The 24,086-nt window shown below is 41.7% G+C and overlaps 1 protein-coding gene across 4 annotated transcripts in view; it reads right to left on the bottom strand.

Annotated features, from left to right (window-relative positions):
- Positions 1–24,086, bottom strand: part of LOC309637454 (glucoside xylosyltransferase 2) — a 151,776-nt gene that overhangs the window by 71,245 nt on the left and 56,445 nt on the right. For 3 of the 4 annotated variants that reach the window (XM_082412213.1, XM_082412214.1, XM_082412215.1), the window contains exons 4-6: positions 21,501–21,752; positions 20,143–20,266; positions 9,432–9,604 (exon numbers count right to left, since the gene is read on the bottom strand). In XM_082412213.1, the coding sequence (XP_082268339.1) occupies positions 9,432–9,604; positions 20,143–20,266; positions 21,501–21,752 (549 nt within the window). Of the gene's footprint in view, positions 1–598; positions 4,074–9,431; positions 9,605–20,142; positions 20,267–21,500; positions 21,753–24,086 lie in introns of those variants that run through there. The other variant, XM_082412216.1, reaches the window with a different exon arrangement.

Here is a 24,086-nt window from a genome sequence, read left to right as displayed (position 1 = left end):
GGGGTGTGTGTGTGTGTGTGTGTGTGTGTGTGTGTGTCTGTACGTATTGTGTAAATTTTTTTTTAATTTTTGGAAAATTCTCATCATAAAGATTTGATTTTAGGATTAGAAGTTAGTTCTGCCTGCACAGGCATCCCCAAGTGCTCTGGCTCTGCCACTAATGCCAAGCATCTTGGTACCACTGAGAAGCTAACATCAAAACCAGGAAGGGAAAGGAAAAAATGAAAAAGAGGAAGATGAAAAAGTAGAAGAGAAACAAGGACATAAAAAAGCTTGCTTACCGTACTGATAAACGGGGATATAATGATTTGTACTCTCATGGCATTCAACATATTTCTGAATTCAACATATTTCTGAATTCAGTCATGAAATCATATTCATTTTGGCTTATCCAACACATGCGATTTATCTGTTTTGTATAAGTATCAGGCAATATTTATACATAACCCTAAATCTGTGTGTATGTTGTGGCATCTTCAGGGTAGGTTGGAGTGATTATTCCATTATTGGATCACTATTTTGTGACTGTGAATAAGGTTTTATACAGTTTGCTTGTTTTATAAACACCATAACTGCAATGAAATAAATATTCACAAACTTCTACAAGTCCGTATAAATATCCATTTCAATAATAAATTCAGTAGAAGTCACAACAATTTGCAGTGGAAACACTGAATATGGAATACACATTTCAAATAAATAGTTAAGCTTGGAGCAATATACCCTAAATGCTAAATTGTCTTGGAAGTTGAAAGAAAACTTAGATTTTCTAGCCAGTTAATTTTTCAAATACTGGAATTTCTGATGTAAGTCACAATTTCAGAGATTTATACTGGGAAAAGAAAAACTCAGCAAGAAAAATATGGTCAGCATTTCTAGTGACCCTGCTATTGAAAGTTCCAATATCCATGCACACAAAAATACTACACTTTGCTATTAGAAAGTGTTCTTTCATTCTCCAATGGAACTCTGTAGTCATGCCTTAAACAGAATTTTAAAGGAAACAAGGAGAGGACAGGAGAAGATAGAAGGACAGAAGAGACCCAGTCTCATGGTCGTCCCACAGATTCGATGTGCCACAGGGGGCAATGTAACCTTTGGCAAACTTCAGACCACAGACGGCATGTTTCAGGAGTCCACTGAACTAAAATTGTGGTTATCATATTTCAAAGGCGCTAATGTAGTACTTTTCTGGAAATTATCAAAGGCAGAGAAAATACTGCCTCATGGCAACATCCTAACTATAAAAAATAATTAGCACTTTTTGGCATGGGGATTAGAAGATCAGAGTTTTTCTAAATTCTCCACCGAACTCACCTAACGTTTCAGGATACAGCAAAGGAAATCCCAGGGAGAAAACCACACCAAATTCTAAGGTTTCACAGTCTCATAATGCATCATTCTAGAATGTTCTAGAGTTCTATCACTGACCTTCGCTTGAAATCCTATTGTGCATCTTCAGACTAGAACCCACAATTGAGAGTTGTGGGTAAGCCTGACTCTCATAAAAGAAAAGGAATTGCTGTATGCCAAGTCTTTACAAGCAGATTTTTTGTGGGACTTGCCAAAAGAGGAAAGGAACTTCTTTAGGTCTGTGAGCCACCAGCAAATCTGAGTGACATCTGTGGGGTTTGCTGGCTATGCTGAACAAGTAGAAAGAAACCTGTAATGGAAGTCAGGGGATCATCTTCACATCCTGGCTCTTTCACCAAAATCCTTTTTTTGGGATACAGAATGCATTTTCCCCGTCCAAAGCACAATCTCGAAATTCCCCCCACATGCTTTAGAAATCAAATAATGAATGATGTCACTTTCAGTGGTAAAATGAGGAAACATAAAATACAACAGCAAAGATAAGAGTTTCACACCATAATGGTAATTTCCCTTAACAAAAATAACAAACCACAGGTCACCCAACTTATCAAAAGGAAAGTACGGGTTATTACTCAACCATTTTAGATTTAAATTTGTTACTACCATAATGGTGCTGCATACTAATATTGATTGATACCTATATATTCTTTGGTAGTGCTGAGACTTTCATATATTTTTTCAGGGTAAGACATTTTCTGCTGTTATAGAACCTATGATATCCTACTGGATTCCAATATATCGGATACCATATTTGCATTACCAAAACAAAAATTTTCATTTTATACTTTCAGATCACTGTCTATATATGATGAAAAATATTTAATATTTTTGTTTTCAAAAATTTCTCTGTGAAACGAGATGTATCTTATACACATCTGTGTGTCTTACAGAACAGTAATTATATGGAATATATTTGTTTCTTTGTATTACAATTTCCTTATTTGCCCAGTGGAGATGACACAGGCCCCTACTAAGTTCACTAAGTTGTTGCAAACATCAAGGAGATCATTTATGCACACGTTTTTTGAGATAAATGAAGCATTATGCAAAATGCCCTTATGCTAATAGCAGCTACAGGAGCAACTAGGGATTAACTTTGATTCCTTTGGGGAAAGAATACCGAACTTCCTCTACTGTAGCTAGGTGATAAGACACACTTTGGCTAACAGTCAGATAACCCTAGAGAAGAAAAAAATATTTGAGAGACCTTTCTAAGGCTGGTGGGAAGATGAATTTTCTTGCCAGTGGAATCCACTGAACAATTTATTTGTACACATTACATTCCAAGTCGGCCTTTAATTTCCACCTATTGCCCAAGAGTTTAAAGAGAGAAGGCCACACCTACTTAAAGTAAGAGATAAAACGCTTTTGTCTCTGGGTCAGCACAAAATCACATCTCTGCTAAATAGACCGCTTAGGTTTAACACAATTACTGAATTTCCTTTCAGAAGCTGTGGCTGCATAGACATGTCTTATGATTTGGAAAAATTTGAACAATTTTTCTTAAAAAACACCCCCAGATATGCTTCATCCTTTATCACTGCCCAATTAGCTAAAATCTGAATGCTTCTCCCCGATGTATTTTTTTGAAGTAGAAAAGGATAGCTTTATTGCTTTGCCAGGCAAAGGGGGATAGAGCAGGCTCCTGCCTTGAAAAACTACGTGTCCCCACCCCAGAGGATTTGATGAGGGGTTTTATAACAATGGTGAGGCGGGACCTCTGACAAGATTAGGGCGTGAGCAGGGCTTGTGCTCACTTAATCTCGTCTCACGTGGTCGGTCCCCTAATCTTGATCTCTGTCCCAGACATATTTTAAATAAAGCTTTGCAGACATCATCATTTTGTCTAAATTTTTAGTCTCCTACATAAAAATCTCAGCATAGAGTCCCACTTTCACTTAGACTACCTGTTTTAGATACATGTTTATACAATGGAAAAGACAAAGGCAAGTAAATATAGAAGTAGGGAAAAAAAGGCTAGAAGGGACTACACTAAAATAAAAATCTTTTTCCCTGGTTGATAGGATTATGGCTAATCTCATCTTGATTTTGGTCCAATGATCTATATATTCTCTATAAGTTTTAAAAATTTGTTTTACAACAAGCATGTATTACTTTTATAACAAGGGGTGGGGCGAACCCATTGCATAGAAAGAGTCTCAAGAAAAGTGGATAAAATGTGCCACATCAGATGCCACTGACATTGTCTCAGACACTTGGGAATCAGAAGGCTCACAAGAGTTCCTTTTCACAGCTAGCTCAACCTACTTCAACAATGTTAAGTGAGCAACAATATCATTTTTTTAAAAAAACAGAGAGATAAATAGCACTTTAGAAAAAAATTAAAGCATATTTCCATGCAGGGGCAACTGATTTAGCAACATTTAACAAGTCTTTTTAAACTCAATTGTCATAGAGCACCATGAAATATTCACATAAAAGAGATGCAGGCAGCTTGAAGATGAGTATTTCCTCGTTCATGAGATGCCTAATTGACTTGCGACAATAGGAAATACTCAGCGCCTCTGGTTCGGGCCAACATGGATGATGACATGTTTCTCATAAGCCCTTTTCATGGTTTTCTCAATTTGCTTCAGAAAAACTTGTGGGATTCGTCCACATAAAGTGTGCACAGTCTCCAAAAACTTCAGCTGAAGAGGGTAATACATGGATTGAAAGAGATTGTCTTGAAAGGGAAACTGAAAGATGAGTTAAAAAAAAAAAAAAAAAAGAAAAGTGTATTTTAGTTACTGAAATGCCATTTAAAACGCAAATAACTTACTGAGAAATGACACAGGGAATTACTGTAAGCATGCAGGCACAGCTTGGTACGTTTTTAGATACAGAGGAAGGGACCGCCGAGGACCGAGGTTCAAATCCTGATTCAAGGTTCAAATCCTGATTCAGTCCTGTGCAACCCCAGGCAATCACTTACCCTTTTGGGGCCTGTTTCTTTATTTCTTAAAAAAAAAAAAAAAAAAAAAAGATGATTTATTTGGGTTCTAAAAGCTCTTAAAATCTAAGAGTAGATGATTTATTTGGGTTCTAAAAGCTCTTAAAATCTAAGAGTGAAGTATATTTCCCAGGACAGGATATTCTATAGCATGCTCTTGCCGAGTAGAAGCAAGACTCAAGTATAAACAACAAGGTCCTACTGTATAGCACAGGGAACTATGTTCAATATCCTGTGACAAACCCCATAATGGAAAAGAATATGAAAAAGAATACATATATGTATAACTGAGTTACTTTGCTGCACAGAAGAAATTAACACAACATTGTAAATCAACTATACTTCAATAAAATTTTTAAAAAAGATTCAAGTAGATACTTGAAATCTACTAAAATAAAACACTGAATTGTTCATATATCTTGCCTTTGTAGCAATCTTAATGAAGGAACTATGGTAATCTCATGAAGTTCAGAGTTTAACAACTACTAGTGAAATGTATCATCAGTGAACCTTATTTTAGTAATTCAGGTACCAAATATTGGTTGTTGGTTTTTTCCCACTTAATATTGGACTTTAAAAAGAAATTATCTTGTTTTCCTATGGAATGTGTCTGTATTTCCCAAAATAAGTCTTTCAGACCACCTAATTATGAGCATGAGTCCAAGTTTTATTACAATCTTGTCGAAAGGGAAAAGGCCTCTAGTAGGTCAAGTCAAAGATTCATTGTTGGCAAGGACATTCTAAACAAAAAGACTAGAGAAAAAAACAAAAGGGAAATAAGAATGATGAAAAGTCAGATACTATTGCCTGACAGCAGAGTGGGTGGGTGTCTAGTTTCCTAGAACAAGTCTTAATCCCTTAAAGTTCATCAGAAATATTGCTTAAGCATGTTTATCAGAAACGTGAATTTCTTCCCAGAAGGAGATTACACATTATGTAATGCAAAAAAAGCGTTCTGTCCGAGACCATGTTTGGAACACTTTTTCTTTCACAGCACAATTTAGACCATTGATAAACTCCTTTTCATCACTGTATCCCCAGTGACAGGAACCAAATAGGTCAAAACCGTGGAGCCCTCCTTGATTCCTCTCTTTCCCCTACATCCTTCACCTGGTGCAACAGCCAAGTACCGTAAACTCTACCTCTACAGCACATCCCGAGTCCGGCCTCTCATCTTCCCGACACCACACAAGTGCACGCCAGCACCATCTCTCACCTGGAAGGCTGCAGTAAGTCTCATAGATAGCCTTTTTGTTTTCACTCTTGCAACCCCCGCACCAAGTTACCATGGAGGTATTTTTAAAGCATAAATCAGAGCACATCGTTTTCCTGCAGGGGCTTCCCGCTGCAATTAGAGTAAGATTCCAACCCCTCTCCTGTCCCCAAAGGTTCAATGTGACCTGGAACTCTCCCTGCTCATCTCCTCCTCTCTTCCCTTTTCTGTTCATTCTGGTTACTGTGGCCTCTTCCCTGTCGGTGGGCACACAAACTTACTCCCGACCCAGGGACTTTTCCCAGGTTATTTCTTCTACTTGGCAGGATCTCTCCCCAGATTGTCCCAGGGATCAAGGCTCAGGCTGGCAGAAGCCTCCCTGAGGACCCGAGCTCGTGAACCTTCCTCTCCATCCTGGATGCCCATCACCCTGCTCTGGTCACCTTTTAACCTTCCACTATCTGATAAGAGTTTTATTGATTTCTTGGTTTATGTGAGCACTGTCTGACTCCTCACCCAGAATATACGCTTCATGAGGAGCGGGCTTTGTCAGTCTTGTTGACTTCTGAGTTCCCAGAACCTAGAATTGTTCCTGCATAAAACAGGCTCTTCAGAGATGATTGTTGAAAGAATTACTGGCAGAATGTCTGCCTCGTATATAATTTTCCTTGGGTCATGATGGGGGGAGATCACACTTACCCTTCGCACAAACATACACACAGGGTTAGGGTATGTGAGTATGTGTGTTTGTGTGTGTGTGTGAGAGAGAGAGAAGGAGAGGGAAGAGAAGGAAGAGGGAGGGACAGGAGGAATATTTTCAGAGAGAGATAAAGGAAGAAAGAGACATACAGTGAAAGAGAGAGAGAGGAAAAATATTTATAGAGGGGAAGAGAGAGAGCAAGTGAGAAAATGTGAACAAGATAAGAAAAGAGAGTGTGAAACTTCTAATTATTGAGAACAACTCTATGTCGGGTGCTGTACTAAAAGTGTAAAAACAATCATTTTGCTGAATTCTCACAACACGTTTTATGAGGTAGATAATATTATTATCCCCATTTCACAGATGAGGAAACTGAGGCTCAGTAAGTCAAGAGCACAGAATTAATGACTAATCACCAGAAAGTGACAAAATTGGGACCTGAACCCAGGTCTGTCGAAGCCCAAAGCCAAGCCCTGACCCCACTGCACTGGGGTGCACAGTGGCGAGTGGAGAAATAGGTCTTTTATGATGAAGTCTGTCTATATTTACTCGAGTTTCAGGATGGGGTTAGTGATTGTCTTGATTGAAATGCATGAACGAAAACTGTCTTTTTACTCCCAACTGAGGAAAATCAGTGAGTGTATTATGCAGGAGCATTTATGAAACAGTTATTTGGCCCTCTTTCTGATCCACCCAGAAAACAAACAAGACCGATTATAATTCTAGAACCGCAGTTGCTCAATCCCAGGCCAGATTACAGAACAACCTGGGGCATGGCTCTGATGTCCACGTCTGCTGCATTCTTATTTAACTTCCATTTGTACTCCTGAATGGGTTTGCGCCTGGAGTCAGTGTTTGAATATCTAAATGTGATATCACTAAGTACAGAACAAATTTTCTGTGTAATTAAATCACCTGGCTTTTGAGAAACAACAGCAGGAATCCCAGGAGAAGAAAGAGGTGTTAGTTTATTGGCACGTGAAATTCTTTCCCTCCACAGAAGACAATTCTGGGGATTCCAGAATTGGAATTCTCTGGGATTCTCCTTAGCAAAATGCATACTTTCACACGTGCAAAAACGCATTACTATGTTGCAGGATTCACCCTCGCCTCACTCCTGCCAAATCCTTCTCATGAATCTTGAGGGTTCCCAGATCCCAAAGGAAAAAACCCTCTACTAAAATCTACATGCCTTCTGTCAGGGGTTGGCAAATTTTTTCTGTAAAGGGCTAGATAGTAAGTATTTCAGACTCTGTGGGCCGTACAGTGTGTCATAGCTACTCATCTCTGCCTTTGTGGCATACCAGTGGCCACAGACAATACGTAACATGAACAGTTGTTGCTGTGTCCCGATAAGACTACATGAACAGAGAAATCTGAATTTCATAAAACTTTCCTGTGTTACGAAATATTTTTCTGTTCATTTTTTCCCCAACTATTTAAGAAACCATTCTTACCCCACATCTCTTACAAAAACAGGCCAGATTTGGCCCAATATTTGGCCCAAGTTGGCCGACTCCTCCACTCTATGTTTTGGAATGAAAGTTTCAAAAGGGAAATCTCTGAAAGCAGCTGTTGCTGGTTCTGCCCCAGCAACTTCAAGGGGAAAGGCAATGTGGAAAGCAGTGTTTCCCAAAGTGAGGGATGCAGGTACCAGCAGGCAGTACTTGAGGTGTTATTAGGTGGTGAACCACAAAGCAAGGTCCTTTCGACCTTCCCAGTTGCTGCAAGGAGACAGCTCACATAGGTCTTTAACTGCTCCTGCTAACCAACCTCCTCAAGGGAGTAAGAGGGGGCCTCAGCTCCAGGCCAGAATAGTTGGTGTGATCTTCACACTCAGCCAGAGGCAATTACAAGGCTGTCTGGCAGGTCTCAGGGGGGGAAAGCTGCCCTCCCAGACTTGGTGCATGGCAGCGAGCTGCAGTTTTCTTTGTGTGTATAAGCCACCCTGGCTTATACGCACGTCTGCATCCCTGCCCCAAGCACCTCCATGTGGAGGCCTCCTTTGGGAGGTGTGTGTGGGGGGGGTACCTTTCTCCTCCTCCCCTCTTCCTTCCCTCTCCTCTTCCCCAAGGTTCATGGGTCCGTAAAGATGCAAAAGCCTTTTATTCAGGAGATATTCCTGCCTCCGTGCTGCAGCCACTTGACCCTCAGCCAGCATCCTTTGGTGTATAAAAATGGACCACCGAGAGCCGGTGCCTCTTCTTGCCTCTTGCTTGCACTGTGGCAGTCCATAAATAAAGACTTGATTGTCACTTTGGTTTGGCTCCTGGTCCTAACTCAGGAGTCCCCAGTTCCTGGTCCTCGAACTGGTACCAGTCTGTGGCCTGTTAGGAGCCGGGCCGCACAGCAGGAGGTGAGCGGCGGGCGAGCGAGCGAAGCTGCATCCACTGCTCCCCATCGCTGGCATTACCGCCTGAACCATCCCCCACGCCCTCCCACCCTCCCACCCCATCCGTGGAAAAATCGTCTTCCTTGTAATGCGTCCCTGGTGCCAAAAAGGTTGGGGACCGCTGTCCTAAATGACCACCTCGACACCTGCTTGTTCAATAGGGTGGAGTTGGCAATCAGGCAACACACTTAGCTTGAGCTGAATAATATTTTATTTTTATTGTATTACCTATATCCTAACCTCTGACCCTTTATTATGGCACATGGCACAGAGTTTCTCTCTTTTTTTTTTTTTTTTTTTTGCTTACTGTTCTCTTTTCTTTGGGGGGGGGATTTTTTTTTTTATTCAAACAGAAAGTCGCAAAAATTATAATCATCCTCATCAGTTCACTCAGTCCCATGTAATTAATTTTTTTTTATCTTGATCTTTTGTTAGCACTTTTATGAATTCATCAGTTTTCCATTAGAGTTCTGAAAATGCTTATTCATTCAGTTCAGCAGTATAGTCAGTTACCAAGGGTTTCCCTTTCTGATAGGACACTTCCTCCTTCAGCGAATTTATTTCAGAGAAAAAAAAATGAGTGACTTTCTTGGAAATATTAAGTCAAGAGTGGATAAAGTATAGTATCAGGTGGCCAGTGGATGGAGTGACATAGCGTGAGTGAGGTTGGGGAAAAGTGGTTAGAACTCAATGCTTCTGGGAATTATTTGGCCTTCAAAGGGACGGGTGACCAAAGTGCCTGCACTGCTTCATGCTGATAAGTACATGTCTGCTGAATGGGGGGTGAGAACACACTTACATCTCGGATTGCTTCATAGAGCGCTTTGAAAGTTGGCTGCTTCTCGTCATGGTAGACGCCTCGGTTCCCATGCAGGACAGACACGCCTTCCCGCTCGGCCGCTCTGCAATTGCTTCCGTACATGCAGTGATCAGGACGGTAGTTCCACTGGCAGGGGAACACGTACAGACACTCTGGTGGTGACAAGAGAAAGATATGTGTGTACAATCAGTGTCAGCGATGAAACCAACGTTTCCATAGACTGCACACCACACAGGATTTCAAAGCACGTGACTGTGATTGTGACTTGTAGCTCAGATTTTACCACGTTTGTCGATATTCTGAGATCAGGAATTGAAGGAGCACACATTAGTGATGTTAGAGGTTTTACCCCAAAGAGGAGGGCGATATAGCATCTTAGACAAGAAGGCAAATAAGGGCAGCAGACAGCCTGGATCAGAATCCCAACTCTGTCACTCAAAAACAGTGCAACCTGGGTCCAGTGACTTAACCGTCCCGTGGTTCAATTTCCTCATCCGCAAGATGGATGTAACAGGATTGCCCTGTTATTTTGATGATTCCATTTTTAAAAAGCTCATGTAAAATGCATAGCAGAGTGACAAGCACACGGCGGTGGTCCATAGCATTAGCAGTTACAATCAACTCTTCGAAAACGTTTTGTGAAATGGACCAACTTGAAAAATTAGAGTCAAGATTGAAGCAAAGGGGCTTCCCTGGTGGCGCAGTGGTTAAGAATCTGCCTGCCAATGCAGGGGGCACAGGTTCGAGCCCTGGTCCAGGAAGATCCCACATGCCCCGGAGCAACTAAGCCCATGTGCCACAACTACTGAAGCCTGCGTGCCACAACTACTGATGCCCACGCGCCTAGAGCCCGTGCTCTGTGACAACAGAAGCCACTGCAATGAGAAGCCCGTGCACCGCCATGAAGAGTAGCCCCCGCTCGCCGCAACTTATGAAAGCCCGTGTGCAGCAAAGAAGATCCAACGCAGCCAAAAATAAATAAATAGATAAATAAATACATAAATAAATTTATAAAAAAAAAAGATTGAAGCAAAGGTTCATCTTCAGATTAAAAAGCAACCAACCAACAGAAACAAAGTGAAGGAAAAAACAACAAACAAAATACTACAATAGGAAAACAACAATAACAACAAAAAGCAACACAAAAAGAAGTCCCCCTGTCAAGGTGACTATGTACACTGTGGGTGAGCATGTGCACACGTGTCCTTGTGCGTGTTTGCATCTCTAAGCCAGTGGTTCTTAGCCAGGGGTGATGCTACCCTGCAGTCTCCCGGGACCACCTGGCGGTGTTTGGAGGGAGACATTGGTCGTCATACATGACGAAGCTGCTACTGGCATCTAGTGGGTAGAGGCCAGGGATGCTGTAAATATCCTCAGTGAACAGCAAGCCCCACCACTGTAGTAGTGCCAAGGTCGAGAAACTCTGCTCTAATCCTGATGGACTCAGTACATTTCCTCTTGGTGACTAGGGATTATAAAATCAGCAATAAGCTTATAACCCCTGAGCTTCCCGGCTCCTCCTTCCTGGTGCCTTTAAGGGCCGGGGCTAGAGGAGGATGGATCAAAGTTCTCTGCAAACGTGTGCCACTGACCATGAGAAAGGCCCCATGTGACAGCACAGAAGGCTTAGAGGAAATCAATTACCAGTGTCAGAAGAGCATCATAAAGATGTGCTTGTTGGTTGGGTTGATGGCATTCCCTTCTCATGGAAAGGACCCCTGCTCAGAGGTTATTTACAGAAACCTTCGAGATGGAAAGCAAAGAATGAAGACATCATCGGGCATCCCCTCTGGCAGACGGTGTGTAATATTTCTACCACTCAGAAATTACATGCCACTGGGGAATTCCCCGGCAGTCCAGGGGTTAGGACTTGGAGCTTTCACTGCCGAGGGCACAGGTTCAATCCCTGGTCGTGGAACTAAGATCCCGCAAGCCGCATGGCGCGGCCAAAAAAAAAAAAAAAAACATAAAACTCACAGACTGCTGTGACATCCAAGCACCCTCTAATTCCTAATTGTTCACAACACACTATGAGATTTTCCTTTTCTTGGGAGGACTCCATTCCACCAGGATGTTTCCCTTACTTGCATTCACCTCCACGCTTGCGCATACACAATCCACAGCTGGGAGAGACCGGTGCTCATCATGAAGTTATACTATCAAGGTCTGAATCCCATCTCCTCTATTAGTTGTGTGACTTTTCTGCACTTCAGTGCAGAGGGTGGATGTGAGGACAGTGGGAGTGAAAATATCTAAACATGCTTTTGTGCTTCTGAACTGTGACCTGACCCCAGCCCAATAGCTGCCTTTTTTTAATCCAATGAGTCACTTCACTCCTTTCTGATACCTGCCCGGCCATTTGGATTTGCAGTCCCTGCTTAAGCACCTGCCAGTATTCTCTGCTGACTGAATTGCCCTAGACACTACCTCTGTTTTTGTAAACACACGGATTGATGGAATCAACAAGTATTTATCAAATGCCTGAAATAGACCCCATACTTTTCCTCTCTTTGCAGCCTCCTTAGAGGACCGAGCCCAATGAGGGCATCACTCAAAGGCAAAACACAAAGACACAGAGTCTAAATAATATGTTACTAAAGAACTGATGGATCACTGAAGAAATCAAATAGGAAGTAAAAAAATACCAGAGACAAATAATAATGAAAACATGACAATCCAAAACCTATGGGATGCAGCAAAAGCAGTTCTAAGAGGGAAGTTTACAGCAATACAACCCCATCTCAAGAAACAAGAAACATCTCAAATAAACAACCTAGGGTTTCCCTGGTGGCGCAGTGGTTGAGAATCCGCCTGCCAATGCAGGGGACACGGGTTCGAGCCATGGTCTGGGAAGATCCCACATGCCGCGGAGCAACTAGGCCTGTGAGCCACAACTACTGAGCCTGCGCGTCTGGAGCCTGTGCTCTGCAACAAGAGAGGCCGTGATAGTGAGAGGCCCGCACACCGCGATGAAGAGTGGCCCCTGCTTGCCACAACTAGAGAAAGCCCTAGCACAGAAACGAAGACCCAACACAGCCAAAAATAAATAATAAATTAAAAATAAATAAATAAATAAATAAACAACCTAACCTTACACCTAAAGCAATTAGAGAAAGAAGAACAAAAAAACCCCAAAGTTAGCCGAAGGAAAGAAATCATAAAGATCAGATCAGAAATAAATGAAAAAGAAATGAAGGAAACGATAGCAAAGATCAATAAAACTAAAAGCTGGTTCTCTGAGAAGATAAACAAAATTGAGAAACCATTAGCCAGACTTATCAAGAAAAAGAGGGAGAGGACTCAAATCAATAAAATTGGAAATGAAAAAGGAGAAGTTACAACAGACACCACAGAAATACAACGGATCATAAGAGACTACTACAAGCAAATATATACCAATTAATGGACAAATTCTTAGAAAGGACAAATTCTTCCAAGACTGAACCAGGAAGAAATAGAAACTATGAACAGACCAACCACAAGTACTGAAATCGAAACTGTGATTAAAAAATCTTCCAACAAACGAAAGTCCAGGACCAGATGGCTTCATAGGCGAATTCTGTCAAACATTTAGTGAAGAGTTAACACCTACTTTACTGAAATTCTTCCGAAAGCCTTTGTAATAAGACAGGTAGGTTCAAAGTTGGCTTCTACCACCTCCTGGTTCTAAAAACTTGGGTGAGTTGCTGAAACCCTTGGCCTCAGTTTAGAAGCACTAAAGAGAAGTTACATGATGCAGATTTGAATCCCAGCTCTACCACGTGTTAGCCATGACCTAACAGCAGAGTGGCTAAGGAGCAAGCTTTAGAATCAAGCTGTTGGGTTTCAGTACAGAACTCTGCCATTAGTTGCATGAACTCAAGCAAATTACATGATTTTTCTGGGCCTCAGTTTCATTATCTGTAAAAGGGGGAAGAATTGTAAATATCACTTGTAGGATTTGGGGAAGTACTAAATGAGTTCATATCTAGAAGTACCTGGAACAGTGCTTGCTGCACATAGAAGGTACACCCCGTAAATGTAAGCTGTAATCATTACTATTATCATTGCTATTGCCATAACAAGAACTATTGCATTAGGCTACTAGAAGGATAAAACAAGATAACTTAAATGGAATGAGCCTGGCATCCTTCCGGACACATAGCACATTGGTGGTAAATGTTTTACAGCAATTGCCTCTAGACATGCAGGTGGCCAGACTTTCTTAACCTTTTGTGAGTCACAGATCTCTCTGAGAATCTAATGAAAGCTTTAGACTCTGTCTTTGGAAAAATATATGAAGAATATCTGCTTACAAATTTAGGGGTTTGTAGATTTCCTGAAGATCAGCTAGGAACCACAGCTACTGAATATCACACGTGAAATTCGGTCCCAGACAGAATTCAATTCACGTGTTTACCTTCCCTTCAGAATTTTCCAGAGGAAGAAATGCGAAGTACCGTGAGAATAGAATTGAAACAAGTATTTGTTCACCACAATGCAAGGCATTGGTGTCACTGGGTGATAAGGCACTGCCCCTGCCCTTGGAGAATTTATACTCTTCTAAGGGAGATAGTACAGAAATGAACATTTTTTTTATTAGAGTTTATAGAAAGGAAGGCATTTTGGTAAAGCTTTACTTAAACTTAGACTTATATAGTAAGGATAAGATTCTGACAGTTAGAAATAGAAGCCTGGAAGAGCATTTGAGGAGGAGAAAATGGCCTGATCATGGCGAAGAGTTTGGAAATCAGAGTGTGTTTTAGAAAAGATAAAGCATTTAATTTTGGGGGGGCAAACTCGATTTCTTCAAAGAGGTAAGATAATGGTAGGAAAGTTGTTATATAAATAGACCGCTTTGCCCTAAAATATTCAAGAAATATAAATCTATATTAGGTTGCAAATAATCAACTTTGATTCTAGCAGGTGAGGCAAAAAATATTTTTTTTTCCTTTGGAAAGAGAGGAGGTAGCTCAAAAAGTCAGAGGGAAAGCTGAATTGGGGCAGGAAGTGGGGTGGCTCCTGGGATCTGGTGTGGGGACTAATTACTGTCAGCTTCTCGGCACTGCTGCCAGGATGAGCCAGCCTTGCCTACTTTCTGCTCTTGGATTCCCAGACTCAGGTTCCCAGGAGATGGTCTGACTGGTTAAGTGCGAGTCAGGGGCGGGCGGGGCTCTAAGACTGCATGCAATGGGGGAAGAGTAATTCCCCTGAGAAAACTGCGTGCTGTTACTAAAAGAAAGGGCAATCAAGAGTGCACAGGTGGACATTTAGATGAACCTATTTGCAGGGCAGGAATAGAGCCGCAGGCGTAGAGAACGGACGTGTGGACACAGAGGGGAAGGGTAGGGTGGGATGAAGTGGGAGATTAGGTCTGACATAAATACACTACCATGTGTAAAATAGATAGCTAGTGGGAACCTGCTGTATACATATAGCTGATTCACTTCATTGTACAGCAGAAACTAACACGACATTGTAAAGCAATTATACTCCAATAAAAAGAAAAAAGAGTGCATAGGTGAAAATAACAGATGTGCCTTTTCATTCACAGATACATTTGGCGTGGGTTACATTGCGAAATCTCCTTCTCCATGGGGTGAAGGAGGAGGAGAGGGGCTACACCAGCACCCTGGGCTGGGCTGAAGATGGAAAACCTCTGTAGAGCAGCTGATGAACACGTAGCGTGGATTAATGATGGTTATTTGGCACACGATGAATAACTATACTGAAACGAATCTAGTTTAAGCAAGATTATCATGGCTGTCAAAATCTAATGTTTAAAAATGACAGCACGGTGAAATGTGCAGGTTATTTTTTTCTGCTGCTGAGGAAATAATACAGTGAATGGTTTTTAAATTCCAAATCCCCAAAGCCTCAAAACACTGCAATTTATTAAAAAAAATTTTTTCAAGCCAATCTCTCTTCAAACCCTGGGTCTTTGCTATTTTTCCTCTCCATTTTACGTAGATAAAGCAGCTCATTAATTGATTATTTATGAGTCTGAAATCCCTTAGTGATCCTTTTCCGGAGTCTATGTTTATTTCCAGAGCCTCCTAACTACTTGCAAAGTACTGTGTGAATTGATTGTTCCTTACATTTCTGATCATTTCCTACTCTTGGGGTCTCTAAGATTATGGAATAGTTTATGTCTGATCATTTTAACTTCCTGGTGGAATAGGCTTGCTACTTACTTACTACACTATATCAACAGAACAGAGGCTGTTTGCACGACTCATAGCGTTTTGTTTGTTCTGCTTTGTTTTTTAATGTCTCATTCTGGAACTGAGCTTTCCCAGCCTCCTCTTCTTCCTTCTTCCAGAATGTACCTTGTTCTAGAAAAGGGCAATTCATTCCTCCAAGAAGATGTCTCTGATCACACAATTTAAAGATGGAGCCCTTGACAGTTCCATCAGCCTTGACAGTGGCTCTCTCAACCCCTTATTTGTTTCCTTCATAGCACTGATCACAATTTGTGATTTTGAATGACTCATTGTTACTCTTTGGAAGTTGACCTCTCCCAATACAAGGTAGGTTTTGTAAAAGTAGAGACTCTGTCTCCTCTGTATGCCACCATATCCCCACTGCCTAGCCCTGTGGCTGGCACCTAGTAGGTAGGTGCTCACTGAATGAACAGGAGAATCAAAGCATAGACGTTCCTCTACCTTCTGTATCTTTCCCCTTTCTCTGCTTTCTCCCTCTCCTTTCTCTCCCCAACATCCCTTCCTCTCACTTTCCTGGCTGCGCTCTTTCTCTTCCATTTCCTTCCTTCTTCCATTCCAGTTTCTTAATCCCATTCCTCCAACCAGCCAACACCTCTGAAGATCAACTCCAGTTAAGGCATTAACCCTCACACTGGAATCACTCAATGAAGACAAAGTAGACGTAACCCCTTCTCACAAGGACCCTACGATCTTCATTCTTGAGCTTCGTATCAGAGCTCATGAACTTCTCAGACTCCCAAAACAATGATCTGTTTCCAGTTTTCCAGGACAGTCCTAAAACCAAATAATTGGACCTGTCCACCCCAAAACACATTCACAACTACCAGCTGCTGGAAGCTTTTGGTGAGGTGAGTATATAGTGTGGTTGCACACCCAGGCAGGATGAGAACAAGGCCTGGCAGGGCCTCTGAAGAGGCCTGTTCCATGTGACTGTGTGTCCTGCTCTCTGCGGCCCCAGCAAACCCTCCCGACTCCCTAGTATCAGGTTCAACTCATGGACGATCTATGTACATTCCATGCGCGTTTCAGCTCTTCTCTCTCTTCGTGGACAGAGCCCTAGTGCTTCTCCTCTGGCTGGATGCCCTGCCTTGTCATCTATACTCGGCTGGTTTCATTTCTTCCCCTGGCCACCCCCACTTTTCTAGAAATTGCTTTGAAAGAAGGGACAGACCTCGGTGGTCATGTTTGAGAGAGGAAAATGCCACGTGATCTTGCTATTCTGGCCCCTGAGGACCGGATCAAGGGTGGTCTCCCCATCGAAAGAGAACCAGTTCATAGCTGGGCTGGGAATCAGTTAATAGGCTGGGACAGGCCAACACTCCGTCCCCCCCCCTCTCTCTTACCTTCAAGAATCCGAATTAAGAAACCTAGTCAACCCATCATCATTGGCATGGGCTTGTAAGGTTGTGTTGACTTGGGGTTGGGCCATGTACAAGCAGACATTATTGCTGGACAGACGGAATGGAATCAGATGGGCATGGAGAGAAGCAACACAACAGACACCATGAGGACTCTGAGGGATGAAGAAATGAGCTTTGATCCTGAGCAGCCGCCCAGAAATGGTTCTCATGAGGCCTGGCATGATCTGACCCATGTGTTCATGGGACTGGCACCTGGACCTTTACTTAGCTGGTCTGAGTTAAGTTTTATTCCCTGCCACCTAAGCGCATGAATCCAAGCATATCTTTCTACATAGCCTTCTCTTTTAGCCCTTGTCAAATCTACCCTTTCTACGGAAGTCTGCTCTTGACTCAAATTCACCTGTAAATATGTGAGTTCAGTCTTTCACCCCTTGAAGAAGCTGCCGTGGCTCACCTGCCGGGAAATGTCCCGTGGGATGGGATGAGCTACCTGCATGTCCCCCATGGGCTTCAGCTGTCTTCTTGTGAGTCAGTCTAGTACCCAGCACAGCAATTACACATCCACAGGCATTTACTATCTAATTATAGAAAGAGTTTTAAAACATTTTTAAACTAATGGCTTTTAAACACATTTTAAAAGCGATGGGATTGGCTACGAGAGGCTATAATAATAAAAACATTCTAGATATGGGCTTGGGTTTTGTGTGTATTGCTTCACCAATGGCAACCCAAAGAATCATAACAATAAGCATGTTTATCTCCTGAGTCATGGCCAATTTTCTCTCTCTCCTTTCCAGGGATAAAGGTGACACACTTTTTTTTTTTTTCAAATATAGTTAGTTCTGGTTTATAGAAAATGCTCCCAATCAATATAAACAAAGAAGAACCTTTCAATGTGATGGATATCACTGGATTTCAGGTCAAAGAGCTCATGTTTGATAAAGTACCTGGATAAAGTATGAAAGATCAAAGGCAGGCCATACAAAGAACAATCAAGGAATTACCTAATACTCACTGACCTAAAGTTAGGAAACTCGGTTATTTACTTGCTACTGCTCAGACCCAAGATTTGGAACAACTTCATAATTATTTTATAATATCCTTGTACTCAGTGGACCTAAGATGGGCAGTGTGACGCCATTAATCTCAGCTGGTTTTCAGCCCTAATTAAAGACAAGGGGCTCGCATCTAATGGCAGAGCTGCTTGCGACCGTCTTTGAGTGTTATTTACTCACTGATCACGTCCTCAAATAATCTGCAACAGGCTAAGAGGATTTCTAGGGAGGCAACTATGCGAATGTTTTGAATTCCTCAGTTTGGGAATATGGACAGATAGGCTTATGGAAGAGAGTTTAAGCCACACAACACGGAGGAAAAAATGCAATATTTAAAGGGCAGAAATAATGCGGGAGAGAGAGACACATTTGGGGATACCTGCTCAGCTCTCTAGAATTCCCCCTTCTCTGGGACCTTCCCCTCACCCCCAAAGACACGGGGCCACAGTTGAAGTGGCCTGGGTTTGTGCCCCTGCTCTGGCACTCATTAGCTATACCACAAATTATTTAACTCTCTTTCCCTTGGTACCTTTGTCTATAAAATGGGGATTCTATTCTCAGGGTTGTTGTGAGGATTAAATAAGAAAATGCTTAGAACAGCACCTGACACTCAGAAAATAATCCATGTCAGCCATGATTCCTTAGCTCCATGCTCCTGGCCTAGGGGACCCACACTGCCAACATCGGATTTCGCCCCCAGGAATTTGGAACTGGGATGAAGTTAGTCTTTCCATGTGGCTGGACGTGGAGCATGAAACCTTGGTACTTTGCTTCGAGCACAGAATGAGAACCTTCAAAGAGAGGAATACACAGTCTCACCAGGAGAAGCAAAGTCCAGCCTGGGTTCCTCATCCTTTTCCCTCTCCTGCTTTAGGTCCTGGGCCCAGCCTGCTGGCCTTTCTACCCTAGGTTTCTACAGGACACCAGTTTGCTTATTAAAAAAAAGTATCCTTTGTGCTTAGACTAGCTCCAGGGACCTTTTATTTGTAGCCAAGAGTCCTACTCAGTATAACTACACCTAGAAAAAAAGATGAAATCCGCTTTAGAAGAAAAAGGAGGGGCAGACTTTCAAATCCCCGTTGATCCCTGTTGCTATCAAAGTGAAATGGATTAAAACATGACACAAACGAACAGCCAACACATCCCCTTCATCAAATGAATTACTATTGGGACTCTTTGCCAGAAATGCACCCCGTTCCATAACAACCTGCTTTTTTTCTTTTTCAGGATTTGCTCCTTTTTGATCCAAGGGCGTGTGAGATTAGGTTTTATTTCAGAATTTTGTTAAAAAACAAAAAAAAAGGTACATACACAGAAGTCTTTATAAACAGGAGTCTCTAGTTCAGGATTTTTAAAGACACAGGAGAGGCCTGAGGAGGTTGGGGTGAAGAGTGCTTTTTTCCCTAGAGATCTTTCTCAAAGAGAAAATGTGGTTTTGGTTTTAATACCATTAAATAAGGTTGTAGCAAAGATGAAAGAAAAGAAGGAAAATTTTTAGCTGTAGGTGTCAATACAAAAACACAGACCAGAAATTTACATCTCCTTTCCTTCCCCAACTACCCAAACACTGACTTAACAATATAAGAAGAATTTCTTTAGCCCGAGGTGAAAAGAAAGAGGGATGTGGGAATCCAAGTCCTTCTTCTAGACCCTTTTAACCCCGAACAAGTCACTTTATTGTAAGGATCCCAAGAATCAATTCCCTTCAATCTAGCAATTGTTCAGGCTATGGCGGGCCTCATGCCTAGATTATAATGTTTTCATTTAGTCCTGTGCTGCCCATTGATTTTGCCTGTACTTCTTGGAAGAATGGCGCGGCAAAACCTAAAAGATATTCTTGAAAAACGGAGCCCAGTGTCGGGTGTTTCAACATTTGGCCTTTTGTGTCAGCAGCGAGAGGACCGCCCGCGTGAGACCCTGGGGAGGGGGTGGGGTGGGCGATGAAAAGGCACCCTTTGCAGGGGACACAGGCACAATTCAGGCTTCGCCAATGCAGCCCAGGCTGGAATGTGCTCTGTGGGGCGAGGTGGGCGGACTCCTCCGAGAACTGCATTCTTGAAAGAGAACCTACCTGGGTTGAAATAAAAAATAATATTTAATAAGTCCTGGTCTCCCCACGTGATGGCATTCTTGTACTTCTGGTACAGAGGGTACAGCATGTCCTCCCAAGCCAAGCCTGTTGGAATCATGCTGTTCTGGAAAAGAGAAAACCATCAGAGCGGCTAAGGCACGGCAAATACATCTCATCCGCTGAGAATCAATGTACAGGGACGGGTTCTCCCCTTCACCGCCCCGCTCCCCGGAATGAAAATGAAATCAGCAGAGGAGGGGACCTGTTGGCCTCAAGGCATAGGACAAAGCAGAACTAGGGCTAGCGATTACAGGTGTACACATGGATGGTAGATGGACCAGAAACTGGCAGTTGGGCCTATGGCTTCTGCTCAGAAAATCATGCCCCATGTGGCGGAGGGATAAATCAGGAGCTTGGGATGAAAATACACACACTAGTGTATATAGGATAGATAACCAACAAGGACCTACTGTAGAGCACAGGGAACTCTACTCAATATTCTGTAATGGCCTATATGGGTAAAGAATCTGAAAAAGAGTGGATATACATATTCACTTTGCTGTACACCTGAAACTAACACAACATTGTAAATCGGCTACACTCCAATAAAATTTTTTTTTAATTATTTACTTTTAAGACAAAAGCAACATATTCAGACTAAATATTCAAACAGCACACAAAGAATTAAAAAGTAAAAATATTTTTCCTCCTGCCTCCTGCAATTCCCATTCCCACTTTCCCTAGATGTATCCACAATTAATGACCAGTCTCTTAGATACTCTTCTGGAAGTTTCTAAGGCATAAAAGGGATCACCTCTATGGCATCATGCTCTGTTGCATTTAATTTTTTCACTGAATATTTTTTAGAGCTCTTATCTCACTTATAGATTTGATCTAATTCTTTTTAATAGGAGGATAATTTTTTTGACTTGTTCTCTACTGATGTTCACTTAGGTTCTTCCAGTTTTTTGCTAGGATAAAAGACAAGGCCATGAACAGCCTTGTACGTTTATCTCTGTACATTTACATAAATATATCCCTAGGGTAACTCCAAAAAGTTTTCCAGGGTTTTTGAAGCCTGGGATACACAGAGCGTTTAAACATGCAATTCAGAAATGCAACATAATATTCCCCAATAGTAACTCTGCTGAACAGTTTAAATTCCATTATCATCTGGAATTTTCCTAAGCCAACAAATATTCCATAACTCTCCAAATACTCTTCTCTTCCCTGGCTTCTTCCATTCTCACCTGCAAGCCAGCTACTTCTAAAATCAATACACTGACACTCCTGGAACGTTACTGTTGAGGAGACAAAATCCCAATGTTTAAACAAGGAAATATAACATACTTCCTTACCTTGAACTGGGCACTTCTTATCCGAGTTAAGTTCATCAGCATGACTCCTGAGTTAACTCCCGCGGAGCCATAGAAAGGGTGCCGAGCAAAGCGGCTGTACCAGCCGATCTTGGGGATTTCATGCTCGGGGGCCATGGCCGCAAGCTGTGTGGAATTAAATTGCCTCAGAAGCTTCCAGATGTCATCAACAGGTCTCAGAAAGAGAACATCGGTGTCTACGTAGAGGAGGGAGTCCACATCTTTTAAAATCACCTTTGTGTGTATTGGGTGAGGAGGGAGAAAACAAGAAACAAAGGAAGTGGCCTGATAAGTCAACGCTGCCAATGATTTTGTTGATTAATGTTAATTCTAGAAAGGGTCCCACTCTTAGCTTCCATTCCTCCCTTCTCCTTGGACTTCAGGGATAAGGGTCAGTCAAAGGGTAGAGACTCAAAGGAAGATCCAACTTGATTCAGACTGGTCCGATTCCAGGACCCTGGACTATATTTGGTAAGGGTTGAAGGTCGCAAGGAATGAAAACATTAGCAAATGACTGTGGCTTTCTTCTCCTCCATCCTCCAATAAGGCCATCTGTCTTTCTCGGTTTTTTCTTGGAAAAGCTAGGGCTAGCATTAGACTACTTGAAGTGGACAATCCGTAGATTAGCTCATGCCAGGCTTTAGGGTAAATACTCTGTCTCTGGATCCATTTCTTTTAGTGTTGATGGATATGGCTCTGCATCTTTTTGAAATAGTATTTTCAGCTAAGATTTAGACTTGGAAATAGGCAAAACAAGTCATTGGCCAGCTTTGTCTGCCAAGGATTGGCAAACGTTTTTCTCTAAAGGGCCAGAGAGTAAATATTTCAGGCTCTGTTGCAGCTACTTAACTGCTGTTAGCATAAAAGCAGCCATGGACAATATATAAACAAATGAGCATGGGTGGTTCCAATAAAACTATTTAGAGACAATAAAACTGGAGTTTCATTTAATCTTCAGATGTCACAAAGCCTTCTTCTTTTGATTTTTTCAACCATCTGAAATGTAAAAGCCATTCTTGACTCAAAGGCTGTGGTTTGTCAACCTCTGTTGTAGATCATTCAAGCCAGCCACCTTAAGTAAATAAGTTTTGCTATGCTAAATGCTTAGTTTACCAGAATTTTGCCCTGGGGATTGAGACTTTAAAGTCGTAGTGAGTAATAGAGTTATTTGCCTTGTTTTGCCGTTGTTCCCCCAATTTAGAGGTAGCTGAACCAAAGAAGGGTCGTCATCCTAAAACCACAACAACACTCGTTATGGACTGAATGTGTCTTTACAAAATGCATATGTTGAAGCCCTAACTCCCCAATGTGAGGGTATTTGGAGACGGGGTCTTTGGGAAGTAATTAGGGTTAGATGAGGTCCTGAGGGTGGAACCCTCAAGATGGGATTCATGTCCTCATTAAAAGAGACACCAGACAGCTTGCTCTCATTCTCTCTCTGTCTCTCTCTCTCTCTCTCTCTGCCACATTAGAACATAGTGAGAAGGCAGCAGTCTGCATGCCAGGGAGAGTGTCCTCACCAGAACCCAACCATGTCAGCACCCTAATCTCAGACTTCTAGCCTCCAGAACTATAAGAAAATAAATTTCTGTGGTTTAAGCCATCCAGTTACGGTATTTTGTTATGGCAAGTTAAGACACCACTCCATTGAGATCCTAATATTTAAAACTGATGAACATGGGCACTGCATGATACAGGCATCATGGGGATTTCAGTCTTGAATAATTTCAAAACTTACATGATTAACTGCAGGATTTACCTTTCCTTCCTCATCTACTAGAGGAATAGAATTTACAAATCAATAAAATGAAATAAAAAAAATAATGATCATCTACCATGTCATAAAAGAAGATATCCGTCTTAACAGTTTAAAGATCTTAATTCCAGAATTAGGATGAATGCTTTAAAATGAACACACAAACTTAAACAAACATCTACCACACTACACTTATTTTTTCTTATTTAACCATGGACAGGCAAAAACTTTGCCACAGATTAGCACCAGTCTGCTGAGTTGTTTTCTTTTTAAATCACAACTCCAGAGTACTGTGGAAGAAGGGCAAACTCTCTACAAAAGTAATAGTAAATTATACAATCATGATGCAAGTTACTTATCACATGTAAATACAATTTTGATGTTTTGCATGCTCAAGACCATCCAAAGAACTCAACATCCTGCCAATCTTATTTTACTGGGAAGGAAAACTAATGCACAGAAAAGTGTTCTATCCAAGTTAATGTGTCAAATAATGCTAACAATCGCTGGATTTGGGGCTAATAAAGTTGCAACACGGTAAAGTCACTTTCTAGAATGTGTTTAAGGAAATGAGAGACTGCACAGTGTTTCACTAAAAAGCTAATTTAGAATTACAGAATCAGAGGACGAGAAAGCTATTTCAACCCATGTGAAAGAGAACAGATTTCTCTTTATGGCTGATTATCTCATAAGGCCTAAATAAAACTGTATTAATATTAATGTTTTAATCAATTAAGGGTTATGCAGACATCTAGTCCCTAAATTCAAGCTCACTGACGATTAATTTTTTTCTCGGTCTTAAATCAATACTA

Source organism: Balaenoptera physalus (assembly GCF_965194825.1).
Source record: "Balaenoptera physalus genome assembly, chromosome: 11".
Taxonomy (NCBI): domain Eukaryota; kingdom Metazoa; phylum Chordata; class Mammalia; order Artiodactyla; family Balaenopteridae; genus Balaenoptera; species Balaenoptera physalus.
Note: the sequence above shows the minus strand (reverse complement) of the source record. Positions and strands in the feature narration are given on the sequence as shown.